The sequence below is a fragment of the Oncorhynchus keta genome, chromosome 9 (genome assembly GCF_023373465.1).
Source record: "Oncorhynchus keta strain PuntledgeMale-10-30-2019 chromosome 9, Oket_V2, whole genome shotgun sequence".
NCBI lineage: Eukaryota > Metazoa > Chordata > Actinopteri > Salmoniformes > Salmonidae > Oncorhynchus > Oncorhynchus keta.
The window spans coordinates 23,016,954-23,039,177 of NC_068429.1; the positions used below are offsets into that span (position 1 = coordinate 23,016,954).

General features: G+C 47.0%; 1 protein-coding gene across 20 annotated transcripts in view; it reads left to right on the top strand.

Moving 5' to 3' along the window:
* The window catches only part of LOC118376650 (disabled homolog 2-interacting protein-like), a 323,821-nt gene that overhangs the window by 220,089 nt on the left and 81,508 nt on the right, over positions 1–22,224 (top strand). For all 20 annotated transcript variants that reach the window (XM_052525470.1, XM_052525481.1, XM_052525473.1 and 17 more), the window contains one exon: positions 21,056–21,209. In XM_052525470.1, the coding sequence (XP_052381430.1) occupies positions 21,056–21,209 (154 nt within the window). The remainder of the gene's footprint in view (positions 1–21,055; positions 21,210–22,224) is intronic.

Consider the following 22,224-nt stretch of genomic DNA (forward strand, 5'->3'; position numbering starts at 1 on the left):
CTGTAGACAGACTCAGCCAGGATAGCAGGGAAGATATCTGCTGACTGGGACCAGTCATCTCTCTGGCTCCTGTATGCAGACTCAGCCAGGATAGCAGGGAAGATCTCTGCTGACTGGGACCAGTCATCTCTCTGGCTCCTGTATGCAGACTCAGCCAGGATAGCAGGGAAGATCTCTGCTGACTGGGACCAGTCATCTCTCTGGCTCCTGTATGCAGACTCAGCCAGGATAGCAGGGAAGATCTCTGCTGACTGGGACCAGTCATCTCTCTGGCTCCTGTATGCAGACTCAGCTAGGATAGCGGGGGAAGATCTCTGCTGGCTGGGACCAGTCATCTCTCTGGCTCCTGTATGCAGACTCAGCTAGGATAGCGGGGGAAGATCTCTGCTGACTGGGACCAGTCATCTCTCTGGCTCCTGTAGACAGACTCAGCCAGGATAGCGAGGAAGAGGGCAGCACTAGAAAGAAGTCTCTCTGAATTAGTGTCATATTATGGTAACATTCTTCTGCCCTCCTCTTGCGCTCTCTTGTTCCCGTCCTCTGTTTGCAGGCACCATGCTGTGTTTTTGAGGTCACATTGAGGTCAGAGGGGGTGTAGCTATGAGCTGATGCTGTGATGGATCAACAACGAGCTCTGGTCTTTGTCTATGCATGAAGGTATCCTGTTATGTCGCCTGTATCAGATCTATCTGGAGTATCTGCTCATCAAGACATGCTGATGTCCCTTGTTCTCTCCAGATCGTATACTGATACTATATCCACCTTATACATGGCTCTCAAGGCATAGGATGTGCTTCCCATGAAGTGTTCTTTTTCATTCTGTGAGAAAAATAACTGGTCCTTGAACAGTGACTCTCTCTTTAGACCACTTTGTCCACTGCTGTGATTACTGGGACACACACACAATAATAAAAGTGGTCAATAATAATAACATTCAGGTCTGGTCAGGTCAGGTCAGGTCAGGTCTGGTCAGGTCAGGTCTGGTCAGGTCAGGTCTGGTCAGGTCTAGTCAGGTCTGGTCAGGTCTAGTCTGGTCAGGTCTGGTCAGGTCTAGTCAGGTCTGGTCAGGTCTAGTCAGGTCTGGTCAGGTCTAGTCTGGTCAGGTCTAGTCAGGTCTGGTCAGGTCTAGTCAGGTCTGGTCAGGTCTAGTCTGGTCAGGTCTGGTCAGGTCTGGTCAGGTCTGGTCAGCCCATCCTTTGGCCTGTTGAAGTGGCCAGCTGCTCTGCTACGTTAAACAATAAAGGCCATGACACCATGACAGATGCACCTGAATAGTCTCTCTCCTCTCTCTTGGTCCTATAACAGATGTTACACAGAATACCAGAACACATCCCACCCAGCATGTAGCTTGCTCTTTCATAGTAATATGTGTGTGTGTTGGCCTGGTTTCACCTGCTGACCTCTGCACCCTAGACCCGGCTGTGTTGGATCCACAACAGCTGTTATTTAACCACAGGACCTAGGTTTCCAACTAGCTCTACCCAATATGCACTTCTGTGAGTCTTGCATCCCAACAGGCTCCTAAAGGGTCCTGGCAGCAGATAGAGAGACACAGAGATCTGCTCCTGTCGATGATGTCATTTATAGCCAACACAGCTTCCTGCTGTCTCTGCTCCCTTTGTGTTCTGTGGGGGGTGCATGTTTCTGTGTTCAGCTGTCCCTCTCATACAGTATGTGTCTTTACATCTCCTCTCGTAGTGAGGCAGGCAGCAGGCTCCAAGTGAATTGGTGTGTTTGCTGTGATTATTCCGCAATAAATTGGTAGAGGCACTGAAATGCTCAGTGTTTCATCCCCTGTTGTGCGGTGCAGGGCTGCCTGGAGACATCTGTTTCGTCGTCCATCTCCCTGGTGTCATCCCCCTGCTTTGTCTTGATTGCATCTCTCTTTGAGAGAGGGATAGAGTGAGGTCCACTCCTCTTCCTCTGTCTGTACAAGGCTAGAGGACACTAATGCAACAGCACCAAACCGTTTCTACTCTCTCCATTCTATCTCTCCCTCTCTCAAAACCAATCAAGGCCATATACTGTGTCAGATGGCCAATGGGTAATTATTATATTGTAATTATTTTATTATAATATCTGGCTGAGGCTTCTGTGGAGAGAGATTCTACTGTAAGTAGAATTCTAGGATGGCTGAAGCTGCATTAACTTATTAGCTCCAGCTTTTCCTGTCTCCTCTAATGACCATATTTTTTACATTGTTATTACCTCCAGTACATCATCTGAGTGTATTTGCTGAGTTTCTCTCAGTCTCTGGGGTTCCCTGAGGTATCTCAGTATGTGACAGTGACTTGGTTCTGTTCTGTCTGCCTGATTAATAGACAGGTTCCGCTTACACACAACTTCCGTTCCGTTCCAGTGATTCCTGTCAGGATCTCTCCTTTCTGTTTTCCTCTCGCCCTGTCTTGTCCAAGCTCATTCCACCACAGATGTTGCGATTGAAAGGAGGACACACACACACACACACACACACACACACACACACACACACACACACACACACACACACACACACACACACACACACACACACACACACACACACACACACACACACACACACACACACACACACACACACACACACACACACACACACACACACACACACACACACGCACACACGCACACACACACAAGCATTGTTGCATCCATATAGAAAGAAGAAACAAATATATTGACTTTGAGATAATTCAACAAAAAACATACACACCAGAGAAGACAAGAGAAGGGAAGAGCAGAGAAGAGGAGAGAAGAGGAGAGATGTGGAGAGAAGAGATGAGGAGAGATTTGGAGAGAAGAGGAGAGAAGAGGAGGGATGTGGAGAGAAGAGAAGAGGAGAGATTTGGAGAGAAGAGGAGAGATGTGGAGAGAAGAGAAGAGGAGAGATTTGGAGAGAAGAGGAGAGAAGAGGAGGGATGTGGAGAGATGAGAAGAGGAGAGATTTGGAGAGAAGAGGAGAGAAGAGGAGAGAAGAGGAGGGATGTGGAGAGAAGAGGAGAAAAGAGGAGAGATGAGAAGGGATGTGGAGAGAAGAGGAGAGATGAGGAGGGATGTGGAGAGAAGAGGAGAAAAGAGGAGAGATGAGGAGGGATGTGGAGAGAAGAGGAGGGATGTGGAGAGAAGAGGAGAGATGTGCAGAAAAGAGAAGAGGAGAGATGTGGAGAGATGTGGAGAGAAGAGGAGAGAAGAGGAGAGATGAGGAGGGATGTGGAGAGAAGAGGAGAGATGAGGAGGGATGTGGAGAGAAGAGGAGAAAAGAGGAGAGATGAGGAGGGATGTGGAGAGAAGAGGAGAGATGAGGAGGGATGTGGAGAGAAGAGGAGAAAAGAGGAGAGATGAGGAGGGATGTGGAGAGAAGAGGAGGGATGTGGAGAGAAGAGGAGAGATGTGCAGAAAAGAGAAGAGGAGAGATGGGCAGAAACGAGAAGAGGAGAGATGTGGAGAGAAGAGAAGAGAATGGAAGAGCAGAGAAGAGGAGTGATGTGCAGAGAAGAGGAGAGAAGAGGAGGGATGTGGAGAGAAGAGGAGAGATGTGCAGAGAAGAGAAGAGATGTGGAGAGAAGAGAATGGAAGAGGAGAGGAGAGAAGAGGAGAGATATGGAGAGAAGAGAAGAGGAGAGATGTAGAGAGAAGAGAAGAGGGAGAAGAGGAGATATGTGGAGAGAAGAGAAGAGGGAGAAGAGGAGAGATGTGGAATGAAGACAAGAGGAGAGATGTGGAAAGAAGAGGAGAGGAGAGATTTGGAGAGAAGGGAAGAGCAGAGAAGAGGAGAGATGTGGAGAGAAGAGGAGAGAAGGGAAGAGCAGAGAAGAGGAGTGATGTGCAGAGAAGAGGAGAGAAGAGGAGGGATGTGGAGAGAAGAGGAGAGAAGAGGAGAGATGTGCAGAGAAGAGAATAGATGTGGAGAGAAGAGAATGGAAGAGGAGAGGAGAGAAGAGGAGAGATATGGAGAGAAGAGAAGAGGAGAGATGTAGAGAGAAGAGAAGAGGGAGAAGAGGTGATATGTGGAGAGAAGAGAAGAGGGAGAAGAGGAGAGATGTGGAATGAAGACAAGAGGAGAGATGTGGAAAGAAGAGGAGAGGAGAGATTTGGAGAGAAGGGAAGAGCAGAGAAGAGGAGAGATGTGGAGAGAAGAGGAGAGAAGGGAAGAGCAGAGAAGAGGAGTGATGTGCAGAGAAGAGGAGAGAAGAGGAGGGATGTGGAGAGAAGAGGAGAGATGTGCAGAGAAGAGAAGAGATGTGGAGAGAAGAGAATGGAAGAGGAGAGGAGAGAAGAGGAGAGATATGGAGAGAAGAGAAGAGGAGAGATGTAGAGAGAAGAGAAGAGGGAGAAGAGGAGATATGTGGAGAGAAGAGGGAGAAGAGGAGAGATGTGGAATGAAGACAAGAGGAGAGATGTGGAAAGAAGAGGAGAGGAAAGAAGAGGAGAGAAGTGGAGAGAAGAGGAGAGGAAAGAAGAAGAGAGAAGTGGAGAGAAGAGGAGAGTTTTGGACAGAAGAGAAGAAGAGGAGAGAAGAGGAGAGAAGTGGAGAGAAGAGGAGAGTTTTGGACAGAAGTGGAGAGAAGAGGAGATAAGTGGATAGAAGAGGAGAGAAGTGGAGAGTTTTGGACAGAAGTGGAGAGAAGAGGAGAGAAGTGGAGAGAAGAGGAGAGTTTTGGACAGAAGTGGAGAGAAGAGGAGAGAAGTGGAGAGAAGTGGAGAGTTTTGGACAGAAGAAAAGAAGAGGAGAGATGTGGAAAGAAGAGAAGAAGAGGAGAGATGTGGAAAGAAGTGGAGAGATGTGGAGGGAAGAGATAGAATGTCTGTGTGGTTGTGTGTGTTTTGTAATGTTGTGTTGAACAAGTGTGTGTCTGTTTGTGTGTACGTGCGTAAGTGTCAGACCATTTTCCTTTGATGTGTATGTTAGAGTGTTTGTGCCATGGTCCATGCCCAATTGTTCATACGGCTGGCTAGCTAGCTGACTGGAGCGTTAAAACGCAGCACAGGCTACAAAGGAGCTCACTACAGCTCCAACACATTACCCAATCATCTCGCTAGTCTGAAAATATTTTACCCAATCATCTATCTAGTGTGAAAAGATCTTATCCAATTAGTTCACTGAATCTCTTACCTACTCAGCTGGCCCAATCATGTCTCTATTATCTGCATCTCATACCCAATAAACTCAGTGTTGTCAGCCTCTTAGCCAGTCAGCTTACTGATCTCGCCAACCACATTGTTTTGTTCAAGGGGATTCAAAGTAACCCACCGGCATGTGTTTTGGCCACAAGGGGATTCAAAGTAACCCACTGGCATGTGTTTTGGCCACAAGGGGATTCAAAGTAACCCACCGGCATGTGTTTTGGCCACAAGGGGATTCAAAGTAACCCACCGGCATGTGTTTTGGCCACAAGGGGATTCAAAGTAACCCACCGGCATGTGTTTTGGCCACAAGGGGATTCAAAGTAACCCACCGGCATGTGTTTTGGCCACAAGGGGATTCAAAGTAACCCACCGGCATGTGTTTTGGCCAAGGGGATTCAAAGTAACCCACCGGCATGTGTTTTGGCCAAGGGGATTCAAAGTAACCCACCGGCATGTGTTTTGTTCAAGGGGATTCAAAGTAACCCACCGGCATGTGTTTTGGCCACAAGGGGATTCAAAGTAACCCACCGGCATGTGTTTTGGCCACAAGGGGATTCAAAGTAACCCACCGGCATGTGTTTTGGCCACAAGGGGATTCAAAGTAACCCACCGGCATGTGTTTTGGCCACAAGGGGATTCAAAGTAACCCACCGGCATGTGTTTTGGCCACAAGGGGATTCAAAGTAACCCACTGGCATGTGTTTTGGCCAAGGGGATTCAAAGTAACCCACCGGCATGTGTTTTGGCCACAAGGGGATTCAAAGTAACCCACCGGCATGTGTTTTGGCCACAAGGGGATTCAAAGTAACCCACCGGCATGTGTTTTGGCCACAAGGGGATTCAAAGTAACCCACTGGCATGTGTTTTGGCCAAGGGGATTCAAAGTAACCCACCGGCATGTGTTTTGGCCAAGGGGATTCAAAGTAACCCACCGGCATGTGTTTTGGCCACAGGGGATTCAAAGTAACCCACTGGCATGTGTTTTGGCCACAAGGGGATTCAAAGTAACCCACTGGCATGTGTTTTGGCCAAGGGGATTCAAAGTAACCCACCGGCATGTGTTTTGGCCACAGGGGATTCAAAGTAACCCACCGGCATGTGTTTTGGCCACAAGGGGATTCAAAGTAACCCACCGGCATGTGTTTTGGCCACAAGGGGATTCAAAGTAACCCACCGGCATGTGTTTTGGCCACAAGGGGATTCAAAGTAACCCACTGGCATGTGTTTTGGCCAAAGGGGATTCAAAGTAACCCACAGGCATGTGTTTTGGCCACAAGGGGATTCAAAGTAACCCACCGGCATGTGTTTTGGCCACAAGGGGATTCAAAGTAACCCACCGGCATGTGTTTTGGCCAAGGGGATTCAAAGTAACCCACCGGCATGTGTTTTGGCTACAAGGGGATTCAAAGTAACCCACTGGCATGTGTTTTGGCCACAAGGGGATTCAAAGTAACCCACCGGCATGTGTTTTGGCCACAAGGGGATTCAAAGTAACCCACTGGCATGTGTTTTGGCCACAAGGGGATTCAAAGTAACCCACCGGCATGTGTTTTGGCCACAAGGGGATTCAAAGTAACCCACCGGCATGTGTTTTGGCCACAAGGGGATTCAAAGTAACCCACTGGCATGTGTTTTGGCCACAAGGGGATTCAAAGTAACCCACCGGCATGTGTTTTGGCCACAAGGGGATTCAAAGTAACCCACTGGCATGTGTTTTGGCCACAAGGGGATTCAAAGTAACCCACCGGCATGTGTTTTGGCCACAAGGGGATTCAAAGTAACCCACCGGCATGTGTTTTGGCCACAAGGGGATTCAAAGTAACCCACCGGCATGTGTTTTGGCCACAAGGGGATTCAAAGTAACCCACCGGCATGTGTTTTGGCCACAAGGGGATTCAAAGTAACCCACCGGCATGTGTTTTGGCCACAAGGGGATTCAAAGTAACCCACCGGCATGTGTTTTGTTCAAGGGGATAAAAGTAACCCACTGGCATGTGTTTTGTATGTATGTTACATTTCTGTGTAAACTGTAGTCAGTGCTGCTACTGCAAATATTGACATGATAGGAGGGATCAATTCCTCTTCCATGACTCATCACTATGGTGATGAGGTCCCATTCAGGACTGACCAGAGCTTGGATAAAGCATAGGGCATGTTTATCACTTCAATAAGATGACTGCTACTTCACAATAGCACACACTGCAGGCAATGTACATCATTTACATGGGGTGATGCATTATAGGCTCTGACCCTGGTCCACTACTGTATTCCATGCTAACCCAGTCACAACACACCCAACACACACACATACACACACATTTACACATCAAATCAAAGTTTATTTGTCACGTGCGCCTAATACAACAGGTATAGATAGACCTTACAGTGAAATGCTTACTTACAGACTCTAACCAATAGTGCAAAAAAGGTATTAGGTGAACAATAGGTAAGTAAAGAAATAAAACAACAGTAAAAGACAGGCTATATACAGTAGCGAGGCTATATACAGTAGCAAGGCTATATACAGTAGCGAGGCTATATACAGTAGCAAGGCTATATACAGTAGCAAGGCTATATACAGTAGCGAGGCTATATACAGTAGCAAGGCTATATACAGTAGCGAGGCTATGTACAGTAGCAAGGCTATATACAGTAGCGAGGCTATAAACAGTAGCAAGGCTATATACAGTAGCAAGGCTATATACAGTAGCGAGGCTATATACAGTAGCAAGGCTATATACAGTAGCAAGGCTATATACAGTAGCAGGGCTATATACTGTAGCGAGGCTATATACAGTAGCAAGGCTATATACAGTAGCGAGGCTATATACAGTAGCAAGGCTATATACAGTAGCGAGGCTATAAAAGTAGCGAGGCTATATACAGTAGCGAGGCTATAAAAGTAGCGAGGCTATAAAAGTAGCGAGGCTATATACAGTAGCAAGGCTATAAAAGTAGCGAGGCTATATACTGTAATGACCTGACTAGATCATAAATGAACAATTGTCCAGACAGAGGCTTGAGTTTGCGAATTGACGGTTTATTACACCAACTTTACACAGGCTACTGTTTGGGCCGTAGCACACGCCAAATAGATGACAGATAACCCACAAGCCAATCGTGACCTTCTCTTGTGAAACCCAGACGTAAGAGAGAGAGAACAAAGGCTGAACCTGGTCTTAACTTCCAATGCTCCACCCCCCTGCCCAACCCCCCTCCACGCCACTCCGCCAACCACCAGGATGCCCGGCATCAGAACATTCCAGGCATTCCCGTGATTGGCAGATAGCAGGTTGATTGACAGGTCGGACCCCGCGAACACCGGGTACTGGTCAGTACAACACAACCACCTCCTAGCCTAACACATAACACACAGCTGTCTGTGCGGGTCGCTACAATACAGTAGCGAGGCTACATACAGACACCGGTTAGTCAGGCTTATTGAGGTAGTATGTAGATATGGTTAAAGTGACTATGCATATATGATGAATAGAGAGTAGCAGAAGCGTAAAAAAACAGGTTGCCGGGTGGTGGAACACAATGCAGATTGCCCTGTTAGCCAATGTGCGGGAGCACTAGTTAAAGTGACTATGCATATATGATAAACAGAGAGTAGCAGCAGCGTAAAAGAGGGGTTGGGGGGGGCACACTGCAAATAGTCTGGGTAGCCATTTGTTTACCTGTTCAGGACTCTTATGGCTTGGGGGGAAATACTGTTGAGAAGCCTTTTTGTCCAAGACTTGGCACTCCGGTACCGCTTGCCATGCCGTAGTAGAGAGAACAGTCTATGACTGGGGTGACTGGGGTCTTTGACAATTTTTCTCTACATCTCCTGGTGTAGAGTTCCTGGATGCCAGGCATCTTAGCCCCAGTGATGTACTGGGCCGTACGCACTGCCCTCTGTAGTGCCTTGCGTTCAGAGGCCGAGCAGTTGCCGTACTATGTTGCAGCTGTAGAACCTTTTGAGGATCTCAGGACCCAGGCCAAATCTTTTTAGTGTCCTGTGGGGGAATAGGCTTTGTCGTGCCCTCTTCACGACGGTCTTGGTGTGTTTGGATCATTGTAGTTTGTTGGTGATGTGGACACCGTGGACACACTTGAAGCTCTCAACCTGCTCCACTACAGCCTCACGAATGGGGGCGTGCTCGGTCCTTCTTTTCGTGTAGTCCACATTCATCTCCTTAGTCTTGGTTACGTTGAGGGATAGGTTGTTATTCTGGCACCACCCGGCCAGGTCTCTGACCTCCTCCCTATAGGCTGTCTCGCCGTTGTCGGTGATCAGGCCTACCACTGTTGTGTCGTCTGCAAACTTAATGATGCCTGGAGTCGTGCCTGGCCATGCAGTCGTGGGTGAACAGGGAGTACAGGAGGGGGCTGAGCACGCAGCCCTCGGAAGCTCCAGTGTTGAAGATCAGTGTGGCAGATATGTTGCTACCTAACCTCACCAGCCGGGGGCGGCCCGTCAGGAAGTCTAGGATCCAGCTGCAGAGGGAGGTGTTTAGTCCCAGGATCCTTAGCTTGGTGATGAGCTTTGAGGGCACTATGGTGTTGAAAGCTGAGCTCTAGTCAATGAATAGCATTCTCACATAGGTGTTCCTTTTGTCCAGGTGAGAAAGGGCAGTGTGGAGTGCAATAGGGATTGCATCATCTATGGATTTGTTTGGGCGGTATGCAAATCGGAGTGGGTCTAGGGTTTCTGAGATAATGGTGTTGATGTGAGCCATTGCCTTTGTCTTCTTTGGCACAGGGACTATGGTGGTCTGCTTGAAACATGTTGGTATTACAGACACATGTGATAAGGTCAGGACAGCCACCCGTGTAGAGTGAGTGTAAGTTTGTGCAGAAGCATTTATGGATGGTAGGAAACATTGCTGGGCTGACAGCAGAGTGCCATGTCAACAGAGAGCTTGGTGGGGTCCAGCCCTACTGCTGCTCTAGGCCTTAGTGTTAACACTATCCTCCATTAACTGTCCTCTGTTTATCAGACCGGCTGGCTGGCTGCATTACGGCTCTTGTCCCATTTTGCTGCTATAGGCTATTGCTGCTGCAGGTGTACAGTAATCTTGGAAGCTAATCACATGACTAGGGACAGCCAATGAATGTGACCAGTGGTTAAATAAGGTTTTTGTCCTACAAATGTAGCCGTTTAGGAGCTTTAGTGTGGACTGTTAGTTGTCTGTGTTATTTAGCTCTGCACTACTTTACCCACACATCATATTTACAGTTGGTTGGTTATCAGTGTATCTGCAGTCCCTGGTGGAGTGCTAAGTCAGTCAGCGTGGTGTTACACCCTTAAGTGCCCTGACACTTCTGTGGCTGAGTGATTTGGGTTCCTACCAGATCCTCAGTCTGATAGGCTATCTGACGGAGTTTACTACAACATAGAAACAGGATGCAGACAGGCTCTGGGCGGGCCGGGGTTCAGAAGCTCTTAGAGTCCATTACTCCTCTCTCTCCTGTCCCTGGGCCCCATTCTAACCAGGTTTCCATCAGCCCAGCCGTGCTCGGGCTGGATAGAGTGACTGTATCCCAGACGATGAGCAGGGCCTGGCCAGATCGGTGGAAAGACTCCCTGCTAAGTGAATCATCGGTGGATTCTGAGAAGAGAAAAGGCAGACATTCAGGCTGGTCGATAAGACTGGGAAGCTAAGCAGAGCTTTTTCCATATCGCCCAGCTCAAGTTTTATATATGTCCTCTCTCTGTACGTCTGTACGTCAGAGGGAATATTCTGTCTGGGAGGCCTATCTGTTCTATTCCTGCTCTGCCTCTAAAATATTTACATGGAAAGAATAAAACTCAGAGGACTGGAGACAGAGGGAGGAGGAGAGGAGACGCCCCACCCTGCCCATTGAAGAAGGGATGGGAAGGAGAGGGTGAGAACAGGAGAGAAAGAGTGATGGGAGGCAAAGACGAGTGTTAATGACAAAGATAATTCCGTTTGCATCAAGTATAGCCCCCATCCATAAGTTAACATGGAGAGAGTTAGAGAGAGAGAGAGAGAGAGAGAGAGAGAGAGAGAGAGAGAGAGAGAGAGAGAGAGAGAGAGAGAGAGAGAGAGAGAGAGAGAGAGAGAGAGAGAGAGAGAGAGAGAGAGAGAGAGAGAGAGAGAGAGAGCATGCAAATGAAGACGTTAGCTGAGAATAGATGGTGTTGGGGGATGGAGAGGAGGAGAGGAGCGGATTATTGTAAAGCTAGTTGTTATCTGTGAATGAGCTGAGGTATGACAAGACACACACACACACACACACACACACACACACACACACACACACACACACACACACACACACACACACACACACACACACACACACACACACACACACATACAAATACATACACATCACAGGGGATCTACTCTGATGCAGGAGCTATAAGCATCACTTCACAGAATGCATTTTATTTGACATGCATCTTAATTATCAGCTTCTTTCATAGCACTATTACAGTTAGGTAGAGGTGCCTATCATATAAAATACACATATACTGCTATGCAATACAGACATGCCACATTGCTATTCAAATATTCACTGTCACTCTCATTTTCCCACTGACACTGGTAGATGGAGTGATGGATGCGGAGGGAGGAAGTGACAGAAAGATGGATGTGTGTTGGTTGCCATGTTAATTCCACTTTAATTAAGTGTTTTGGGAGTACATTGAAAGTGTCTGGAGGCTGGGACTCCACCCTGGAGTGGAAGGGTTCTCCCTGGGGGAGAGAGACAGTCAGGAGAAGGAGACTGGGACTCCACCCTGGAGGATTGGGGTTCTCCCTGGGGGAGAGACAGACAGGAAAAGGAGACTGGTACTCCACCCTGGAGTAGAGGGGATCTCCCCGGGGGAGAGACAGACAGGAGAAGGAGACTGGGACTCCACCCTGGAGTAGAGGGGATCTCCCTGGGGGAGAGAGACAGACAGGAGAAGGAGACTGGGACTCCACCCTGGAGTAGAGGGGATCTCCCTGGGGAGAGAGACAGACAGGAGAAGGAGACTGGGACTCCACCCTGGAGTAGAGGGGATCTCCCCGGGGGAGAGACAGACAGGAGAAGGAGACTGGGACTCCACCCTGGAGTAGAGGGGATCTCCCTGGGGGAGAGAGACAGACAGGAGAAGGAGACTGGGACTCCACCCTGGAGTAGAGGGGATCTCCCTGGGGGAGAGAGACAGACAGGAGAAGGAGACTGTTACTCCACCCTGGAGTAGAGGGGATCTCCCTGGGGGAGAGAGACAGACAGGAGAAGGAGACTGTTACTCCACCCTGGAGTAGAGGGGATCTCCCTGGGGGAGAGAGACAGACAGGAGAAGGAGACTGTTACTCCACCCTGGAGTAGAGGGGATCTCCCTGGGGGAGAGAGACAGACAGGAGAAGGAGACTGGGACTCCACCCTGGAGTAGAGGGGATCTCCCTGGGGGAGAGAGACAGACAGGAGAAGGAGACTGTTACTCCACCCTGGAGTAGAGGGGATCTCCCTGGGGGAGAGAGACAGACAGGAGAAGGAGACTGTTACTCCACCCTGGAGTAGAGGGGATCTCCCTGGGGGAGAGAGACAGACAGGAGAAGGAGACTGGTAGACCTTATATTACATAACATTACAGCCTCTCAGGGTTGTACAAGACCTCTAGCATATTTCTCTCTCGCTCTCTATGTCTCTCTATCTGTCTCTGTCTCTGTCTCTCTCGCTCTCTCTCTCTCTCTCTCTCTCTCTCTCTCTCTCTCTCTCTCTCTCTCTCTCTCTCTCTCTCTCTCTCTCTCTCTCTCTCTCTCTCTCTCTCTCTCTCTCTCTCTCTCTCTCTCTCTCTCTCTCTCGCACTCTCTCTCATTCATCTTGACAGTCTGTGTATGTTTCCTCACTCAATGAGGTCAATGGCTGTTTCCTGTGTATTTGTTTGATGAGCAGGAAGTGTAGCTGTAGTGGGGTGTATAGAATGACGTGTCCTGTCTGACTCACACTGCTATGTTTCAGGTGGACATCCTCCAAACCTCTGGGTTTTGCTCAGAAAAAGGATGTTTGAGTTCTTCCTCAGCACAGCATGGTCCACCAGTCACTAAGTTCTCCCTCTCTGTTTCCACATTCAGAGGAACTACAACAACACCATCTACAAAACATTTCATCGAAAGGGAATGTATGTGGTGGCTAGTGAGAGGAGCTATAGGAAGACAGGCTTATTATAATGTCTGGAATGGAATAAATGGAACGGTATAAAACACATCAAACATATGGAAACCACATATTTATATTCATTCCATTTATTCCACTCCAACCATTACACTGAGCCTGTCCTCCTATAGCTCATCCCACCAGCCTCCACTGATGTAAAGATAAAGTTTGATTGACGTCCAAACTCTCTTCTCTACCCAGCTGTCTGTCTGACACAGAGAAACTCTCTTCTCTACCCAGCTGTCTGTCTGACAGAGAGAAACTCTCTTCTCTACCCAGCTGTCTGTCTGATAGAGAGAAACTCTCTTCTCTACGCAGCTGTCTGTCTGACAGTGAGAGAAACTATCTTCTCTACCCAGCTGTCTGTCTGACACAGAGAAACTCTTCTCTACCCAGCTGTCTGTCTGACAGAGAGAAACTCTCTTCTCTACCCAGCTGTCTGTCTGACACAGAGAAACTCTCTTCTCTACCCAGCTGTCTGTCTGACAGAGAGAGAAACTCTCTTCTCTACCCAGCTGTCTGTCTGACAGAGATAAACTCTCTTCACTACCCAGCTGTCTGTCTGACAGAGAGAAACTCTCTTCTCTACCCAGCTGTCTGTCTGACAGAGAAAAACTATTTTCTCTACGCAGCTGTCTGTCTGACAGAGAGAGCAGAACGGTACTTTATCTGAGGCCCATCTGGTGCCACATGAGGATTCCTCCTCTTATTCCTCTTTGAGTAATAAAACGCCTGCTCTGTTTGGCCCTAGCAGGGGCCGGTTGGTTGACAGGTCCAGGAACTGGTCTGATCGATGGGAGTGTTAGAGCTTGTTCCGGTCTGAAGTGTCAAGCTCTGCCTGAGGAGCTGAAGTTGCTTCCCTCAGTCTTCCTGTCAGTAAGAATACGGTCAGGAATATTGATGCTCCAGATGCATCCGGCTGGCCAGGGTCCTTGGTCTGTGGAGCGTGTTTCAGACCCTGTAGCTCGATAAGACAATAGCACACCCCTATCCCCTCACAGCAAGCCCCAACACACACATATCCGCTGCTCTGCTTAATCCTCCATACTTCACTCCCTCTCTCTCTCACGTCAGTTTCTCTCTCACTTTTCTGCCCGGTACCTCTGCAGCCAATCAGAGAGCAGAGCATGGTTCAAACTCCCCCCTCCTCCCCCTGCAGCTGTGCCCTGTGATTGGCCAGAAGCTCCCAGATCTGGAGTCTGACAGACAGAGCTCTCTCTGGAGTGAGCTCTGAACTGTGTTCGGTTCCGAATAAACGTCAGGAAAAGATGGGGAGAGGAAAAGAGAGGGAGGAGATGGGAGGGGAACTCTCGAGTGTGCGTGTGAAATAACAGAACGAGTGCGTGTATGTATGTATGTGTGCGTGCGTGTTTGTGTGTGCCTGTTCCTCTATATCTCATACTCTATGTGTGTAAGCACTTGTATGATTTTGCATGTGTGTGACACAGACAGAGAGCGAGGGAGGGAGGGAGGGAGGGAGGGAGGAAGAGATCCAGGCCATTGTCCGGCCCAGGCTGGACAGTGGATATGAGGACAAAGCTGGCAGCCATTACAAAGAGCTTCCTGGGGTTATAATCTGCAGTTATGGCTGCTCTCTGTGCCTCATTTTCCTGGAATGCTCTTATTCAGAACCAGGGCGCTCTCTCTCTCTCACACACACGAACGCACGCACGCACACACAAACACACACACACACACACGCACGCACGCACGCACGCACGCACGCACGCACGCACGCACGCACGCACACACACACACACACACACACACACACACACACACACACACACACACACACACACACACACACACACACACACACACAGGATTAGCATGTAAGCCTTCCATAGAGAGCATTATTATACAAATAGTTCCTCTCATTACAGAGGCTATTGACCCAGATTGTCACTGTGCTGCCAGTAGACCAGAGTCAGAGGCTAAACACTAATAGCTAATGTTAGCACTAGCTTCATCTAGTTGCATCAGTCAACAGAGGCTGCTTGAGAGTCAGAGGCTAAATTCTAATGACTGATGTTAGCGCTGGTTGCATCATCATCCACGTTTACACACGTTTAGCTTGGCTGTTCACATTCAGTGCTGCCGTCTCTTCACTGATTGGGCCGTGGGCAAGGTTAATGATAATTGCAATGCAGGTGCATCTGTCTCTCCCCCTATCTCTCTTTCCCTCCCTCTCTCTGAGGCATAGTGCTTACATTTGAATTAGTGTATGGGTGATATAGCGCTTGATTGTGTTGTAAAGTGGGGGAGAGCAGCAATTTGGATGCTTTGAGCTAATTAGCCGGTTAGTGCAAAACGATAATTACCTTGGTAGGGTACTCAAATATTGTGCAGCATATTAAGTTGAATACTGTCACTATTATACTGCACCTGTGATGAAGCCTTTTCATTGTCTGATGCAGGTGCTTGGTTATATAGCTGGCTTTATCAGTCTGCCCTGTGTGATGATGACATTATCAAGGAGAGGCCTTTAGCCTTGGTGTGTGCGAGCCAGAACGGCTCATAGGAGCAGGAGCCTATTTCCTCTTTCTGTAGCGTGAAGCAGCTTGATTTACTAATACACCCCCTGGACAGGACACAAGTCTATCACAGGGCCTTACCCCCAATCTATCAACCTTAATGCTGAGTGCCAAGCAGAGACGCATTGGGTCCTATTTTTACAGTCTGGTGTGACTTGGCTGCGACCAAACTCCCAACCTTCCAGTCTCAGGGCGAACACTATAACCACAGGACCACTCCATATTCTACCTATCGAAGACACTCTACACATGGAAGACACTCTACACATAGAAGACACTCTTCCCATAGAAGACACTCTTTCCATAGAAGACACTCTACCCATCGAAGACACTCTACCCATAGAAGACACTCTTCCCATAGAAGACACTCTACCCATAGAAGACACTCTACCCATCGAAGACACTCTTCCCATAGAAGACACTCTTCCCATAGAAGACACTCTACCCATCGAAGACACTCTACCCATCGAAGACACTCTACCCATAAAAGACACTCTACCCATAGAAAACACTCTACCCATAGAAGACACTCTACCCATCGAAGACACTCTACCCATAGAAGACACTCTTCCCATAGAAGACACTCTTTCCATAGAAGACACTCTACCCATCGAAGACACTCTACCCATAGAAGACACTCTACCCATAGAAGACACTCTACCCATCGAAGACACTCTACCCATAGAAGACACTCTTCCCATAGAAGACACTCTACCCATAGAAGACACTCTTCCCATAGAAGACACTCTACCCATAGAAGACACTCTACCCATCGAAGACACTCTTCCCATAGAAGACACTCTACCCATAGAAGACACTCTACCCATCGAAGACACTCTACCCACAGAAGACACTCTACCCATAGAAGACACTCTACCCATAGAAGACACTCTACCCATAGAAGACAGGTGGCAGTAGAAAGCACCCTCTCAGACAGAGAAAGTGGGGTGGTATCAAACACATTGCCAACAGCAGAAACCTCTTTATTTGTTTACCATTCGTCTGAATCTGAAAGATGGATGAAATATCTTTAAGGTTTAAGTATCTCTTTATTTGAGCTGAATGTACTGAGAGTGGGCACTCAAAGAGCATTGTACTCAGCTATCTGGTATACATGTCGAGAGAGAGAGAGAGAGAGAGAGTTGCATGAACTAGACTTAGTGTAGAGCCTTGTTTTTGCATAAGCTGATTTTATGTGAGTGAATGAATCCCTTATGGGATTTTTTTATTTCTATTTAACCTTTATTTAACTAGGCAAGTCCGTTAAGAACAAATTCTTATTTACAATGACGGGCTAGGAACAGTGGGTTAACTGCCTTGCAAGATCTGGGATTCGATATAGCATCCTTTCGGTTACTGGGCCAACTCTCTAACAGGCCCAACTCTCTAACAGGCCCAACTCTCTAACCGGCCCAACTCTCTAACCGGCCCAACTCTCTAACAGGCCCAACTCTCTAACCACTAGGCTACCTGCCGCCCCGGGAGCAATTGACAAATAAACAAACATTACAATAATTCACAATGATAATTGTGTTTTTCTCTGCAGTGCGCACCGCATAAAGAGTGAAAAATAAATCAATACATAATAGTAAATAAGGTTATCCAAGCAATAATCACACCCATAGAGCAGTAAATAAAAAAAATAAGATATATAGAGATATATAGGTAGGTAGATAGATAGATAGATAGATAGATAGATCAATCAATGGATTTCACATGACTGGGAATATAGATATGCATCTGTTGGTCACATATACCTTAAAAAAGAAAGGTAGGGGGCGTGGATCAGAAAACCAGTCAGTATCTGGTGTGACCACCATTTTCCTCATGCAGCGTGACACATCTCTTTCCCATCGAGTTGATCAGGCTGTTAATTGTGGCCTGTGGAATGTTGTCCCACTCCTCTTCAATGGCTGTGCGAAGTTGCTGGCTATTGATGGGAATTGTAACACGCTGTTGTACACGTCGATCCGGGAATTGTAACACGCTGTCGTACACGTCGATCCAGAGCATCCCAAATGATCCAGAGCATTCTCAATGATTTTATTTTTTTTTTTTATTTTATTTCACCTTTATTTAACCAGGTAGGCTAGTTGAGAACAAGTTCTCATTTGCAACTGCGACCTGGCCAAGATAAAGCATAGCAGTGTGAACAGACAACACAGAGTTACACATGGAGTAAACAATTAGCAAGTCAATAACACAGTAGAAAAAAATGGGCAGTCTATATACAATGTGTGCAAAAGGCATGAGGAATTGATGACATGTCTGGTGAGTATGCAGGCCATGGAATTGTGTACATCGGGCCGTGCATTATCATGCTGAAACATGAGGTGATGGCGGCGGATGAATGGCATGACAAATTCCCTAAAAAAATGTTGGAGGCGGCTTATGGTAGAGAAATTAACATTCAATTCTTTGGCAACATTCTTGCAGTCAGCATGGCAACAGCATGCTCCCTCAAAACTGCACATTTTAGAGTGGCCTTTTATTCTCCCCTGCACAAGGTGCACCTGTGTAATGAGCATGTGGTTTAATCAGCTTCTTTAAATGCCACACCTGTCAGGTGGATGGATTATCTTGGCAAAGGAGAAGTTCTTACTAACAGAGATGTAAACAAATTTGTGCACAACATTTGAGAGAAATAAGCTTTTTGTGTCTATGGAACATTTCTGGGATCTTTTATTTCAGCTCATATTCCAGGTTTTATCTAAATATTCTGCAAATAGAAATACATGTTCAAAATGGACAAAAAAAAACAATTTCAGTTTCTCGTCATCACTCAGCCACATAATGCCAGGGAATATCTGGTGTGCTTTCTGGAATAAGAGCACGTGTATATCGTGGTAGAAAGAGGATAAAATGAGTTTCTTTCTCTATTTCTTCAAGGTCACAATAGTTACATAGTGTTTCCTCTTCCATTTCACCACAATACCGACCTGTTTCAATACGCAGAGGCAATATCCCTGATCCTACCTGTTTCAATACGCAGAGGCAATATCCCTGATCTTACCTGTTTCAATACGCAGAGGCAATATTCCTGATCTTACCTGTTTCAATACGCAGAGGCAATATCCCTGATCTTACCTGTTTCAATACGCAGAGGCAATATCCCTGATCTTACCTGTTTCAATACGCAGTGGCAATATCCTTGATCTTACCTGTTTCAATACGCAGAGGCAATATCCTTGATCTTACCTGTTTCAATACGCAGAGGCAATATCCTTGATCTTACCTGTTTCAATACGCAGAGGCAATATCCCTGATCTTACCTGTTTCAATACGCAGAGACAATATCCCTGATCTTACCTGTTTCAATACGCAGAGGCAATATCCTTGATCTTACCTGTTTCAATACGCAGAGGCAATATCCTTGATCTTACCTGTTTCAGTACGCAGAGGCAATATCCTTGATCTTACCTGTTTCAGTACGCAGAGGCAATATCCTTGATCTTACCTGTTTCAGTACGCAGAGGCAAGATCTTACCTGTGCACATATCAATCTTTTGCTTTTAGGTAGGTTGTACATAATATATCTCTCACACACATTCACCCTTAACAAAAGGTTCTCAATTTGGGAGTTTTGATGAATCTCCTCCACCCATTTTTTCCATATTTTATTATCAGTTGTTTTTGTCCAATAGTGTCCATGTCGAAATGAATTTGGTTTTCGTAAAATCACAGTCAGACTGTTGAAAAGGCAGTTTCCTAGGCTCCCCCTATGGATAGATCCCATTGAAAAACAGTGCTGGCTACTCTGGCAATTCGCATATCCAACTTTCTAGTCCAGTCTCACCATACACGCCTTTTCCATCTCACCTCACATGGTTCCCAGCCCATGTACCCAGGTATTGCCAGTATAGGTACAAACTTGTGGATATCTAAAAAGTAACGTACCTGTTATTGACATGTTTGTATTTGATCTCTTAGCACCCCACACTCCTGCTGAATTGTTCAGAACAGGACACTGTCTGATACAGTTAGGAATACATAGCGTAACCAATATCTTTGAGTGGTTTTGTTTTTCCTAGAACTCCCCCAAGAGCTCTACTTGTTGAGTCGGCCAGGATGTTCCGTATAGAAAGGTCATAAAAAAATACCCAAATATTTATAACTGCTAGTAAACTCAAGAATGTCTTCACCAAAACAAAACTTCTCTCTCTTAGTACCTGTGTGTGTGCCATATTCTCAGTGTAACAGCAAAAATTACTGAGCTCCGTAAAACACTGCAAGCATTAAACAATTGGCCCTATCACAATGAGCCTACAGTTCCTCATCCAACAATTTGCATATATAGTGTTTTTTCTTCGATAAACAAACAGTCTGCCAAACAATTCAGGAAAATGTACATTCTCCTTCTGACAACAGAAGACAAGAAATGAGTTGTGTCTCCTGTGAATGACAATGCTTTTCTTTAGAACATTTAACTCTGTGTTACAGTAGATAGAAAATAGGATCAAACAGAATGTAGTTGGAGAGGTAGAGAGAGAGTCTGTTTTAGGGAATAACAGTATCAGAGATAAAGAGAGAGAGATTGCTCTGAGTGAAAGGGTCTGACAACACGCTAGCTGAATGTGATGGCGAACGTGTGAGTGAAAGGGTCTGACAACACGCTAGCTGAATGTGATGGCGAACGTGTGAGTGAAAGGGTCTGACAACACGCTAGCTGAATGTGATGGCGAACGTGTGAGTGAAAGGGTCTGACAACACGCTAGCTGAATGTGATGGCGAACGTGTGAGTGAAAGGGTCTGACAACACGCTAGCTGAATGTGATGGCGAACGTGTGAGTGAAAGGGTCTGACAACACGCTAGCTGAATGTGATGGCGAACGTGTGAGTGAAAGGGTCTGACAACACGCTAGCTGAATGTGATGGCGAACGTGTGAGTGAAAGGGTCTGACAACACGCTAGCTGAATGTGATGGCGAACGTGTGAGTGAAAGGGTCTGACAACACGCTAGCTGAATGTGATGGCGAACGTGTGAGTGAAAGGGTCTGACAACACGCTAGCCGAATGTGATGGCGAACGTGTGAGTGAAAGTTTTTTTAAGTATGTGTTGATTTGAGAAAATGAACAGTACATGTAGTGTTGAGCCGAGGACTGATGGAGCGTCCCATGTCTCTCCCTTTTCTTACACATCTCGCTCTCTCTTTCTGTCTCACACATACACAAACACACCTATCCCCCTGCGAGTTAACTAACTCACCCTCTCCCCATCCCGCTTTCTCCAGTTCTAATCTGATGCCGAGGCTGAAGGAGTCTCGCAGCCACGAGTCGTTGCTCAGCCCCAGTAGTGCTGTGGAGGCCGTGGACCTCAGCATGGAGGACGAGGTGCTCATCAAACCTGTTCACAGCTCCATCCTCGGACAGGACTACTGCTTCCAGGTGAGGAGGAGCACAGACATAGAAGGGCACACACACACACACACAGACACACAGACACACACACACACACACACACACACAGACACACACAGACACACACACACAGACACACACAGACACACACACACACAGACACACACACACACAGACACACACACACACACACACACACACAGACACACACACACACACAGACACACACACACACACACGCACACAGACACACACAGACACACACACACACACAGACACACACACACACACACACACACACACACACACACACACACACACACACACACACACACACACACACACACACACACACACACACACACACACACACACACACACACACACACACACACACACACACACACACAGACACACACACACACAGACACACACACACACAGATGGACATTAAAGAGATACTTCAATCATATGCTACCGTACCTGTAGACTTCTAGTCATTGCGCTAAGACTAGTTAGCATCGCAAAACTACCTCTAACTTCCTTCATACTACACACAGAGACATACAAATAGTATCCATGAGTTTATCTGACTCTGGGAAAGTATAAAATTGCAAAACTCTCACAGTATCCTTTTAAGCGCGCGAACAAACACACAAGCGAACGCACACACACAAGCGAACGCACACACACAAGCAAACACACACACAGGCACTCAACAGCATCTAGGCCAACTACTATGTTTACAGTTTTACATTCAGCAGACTGGCTTGTCTGGTTAAATAAAGGTACAATTTTGATTTTCAACAATTATCCAGAGCGACTTACAGGAGCAGTTAGGGTAAAGTACCTAGCTCAAGGGCACATCAACAGACATTCACTTCAACATTCACCCACACAAGACACCTGGCAAGGCCCTCTTCATTAAGAGCACCCTCTCATATACACACACACCACAGGAGCACTGCCTTGAGGTGAGCAGCAGTAACCATACACACACACAGCAGGACCCTGGCTCTCAAACGAGCCCTGCTGGCAGTAG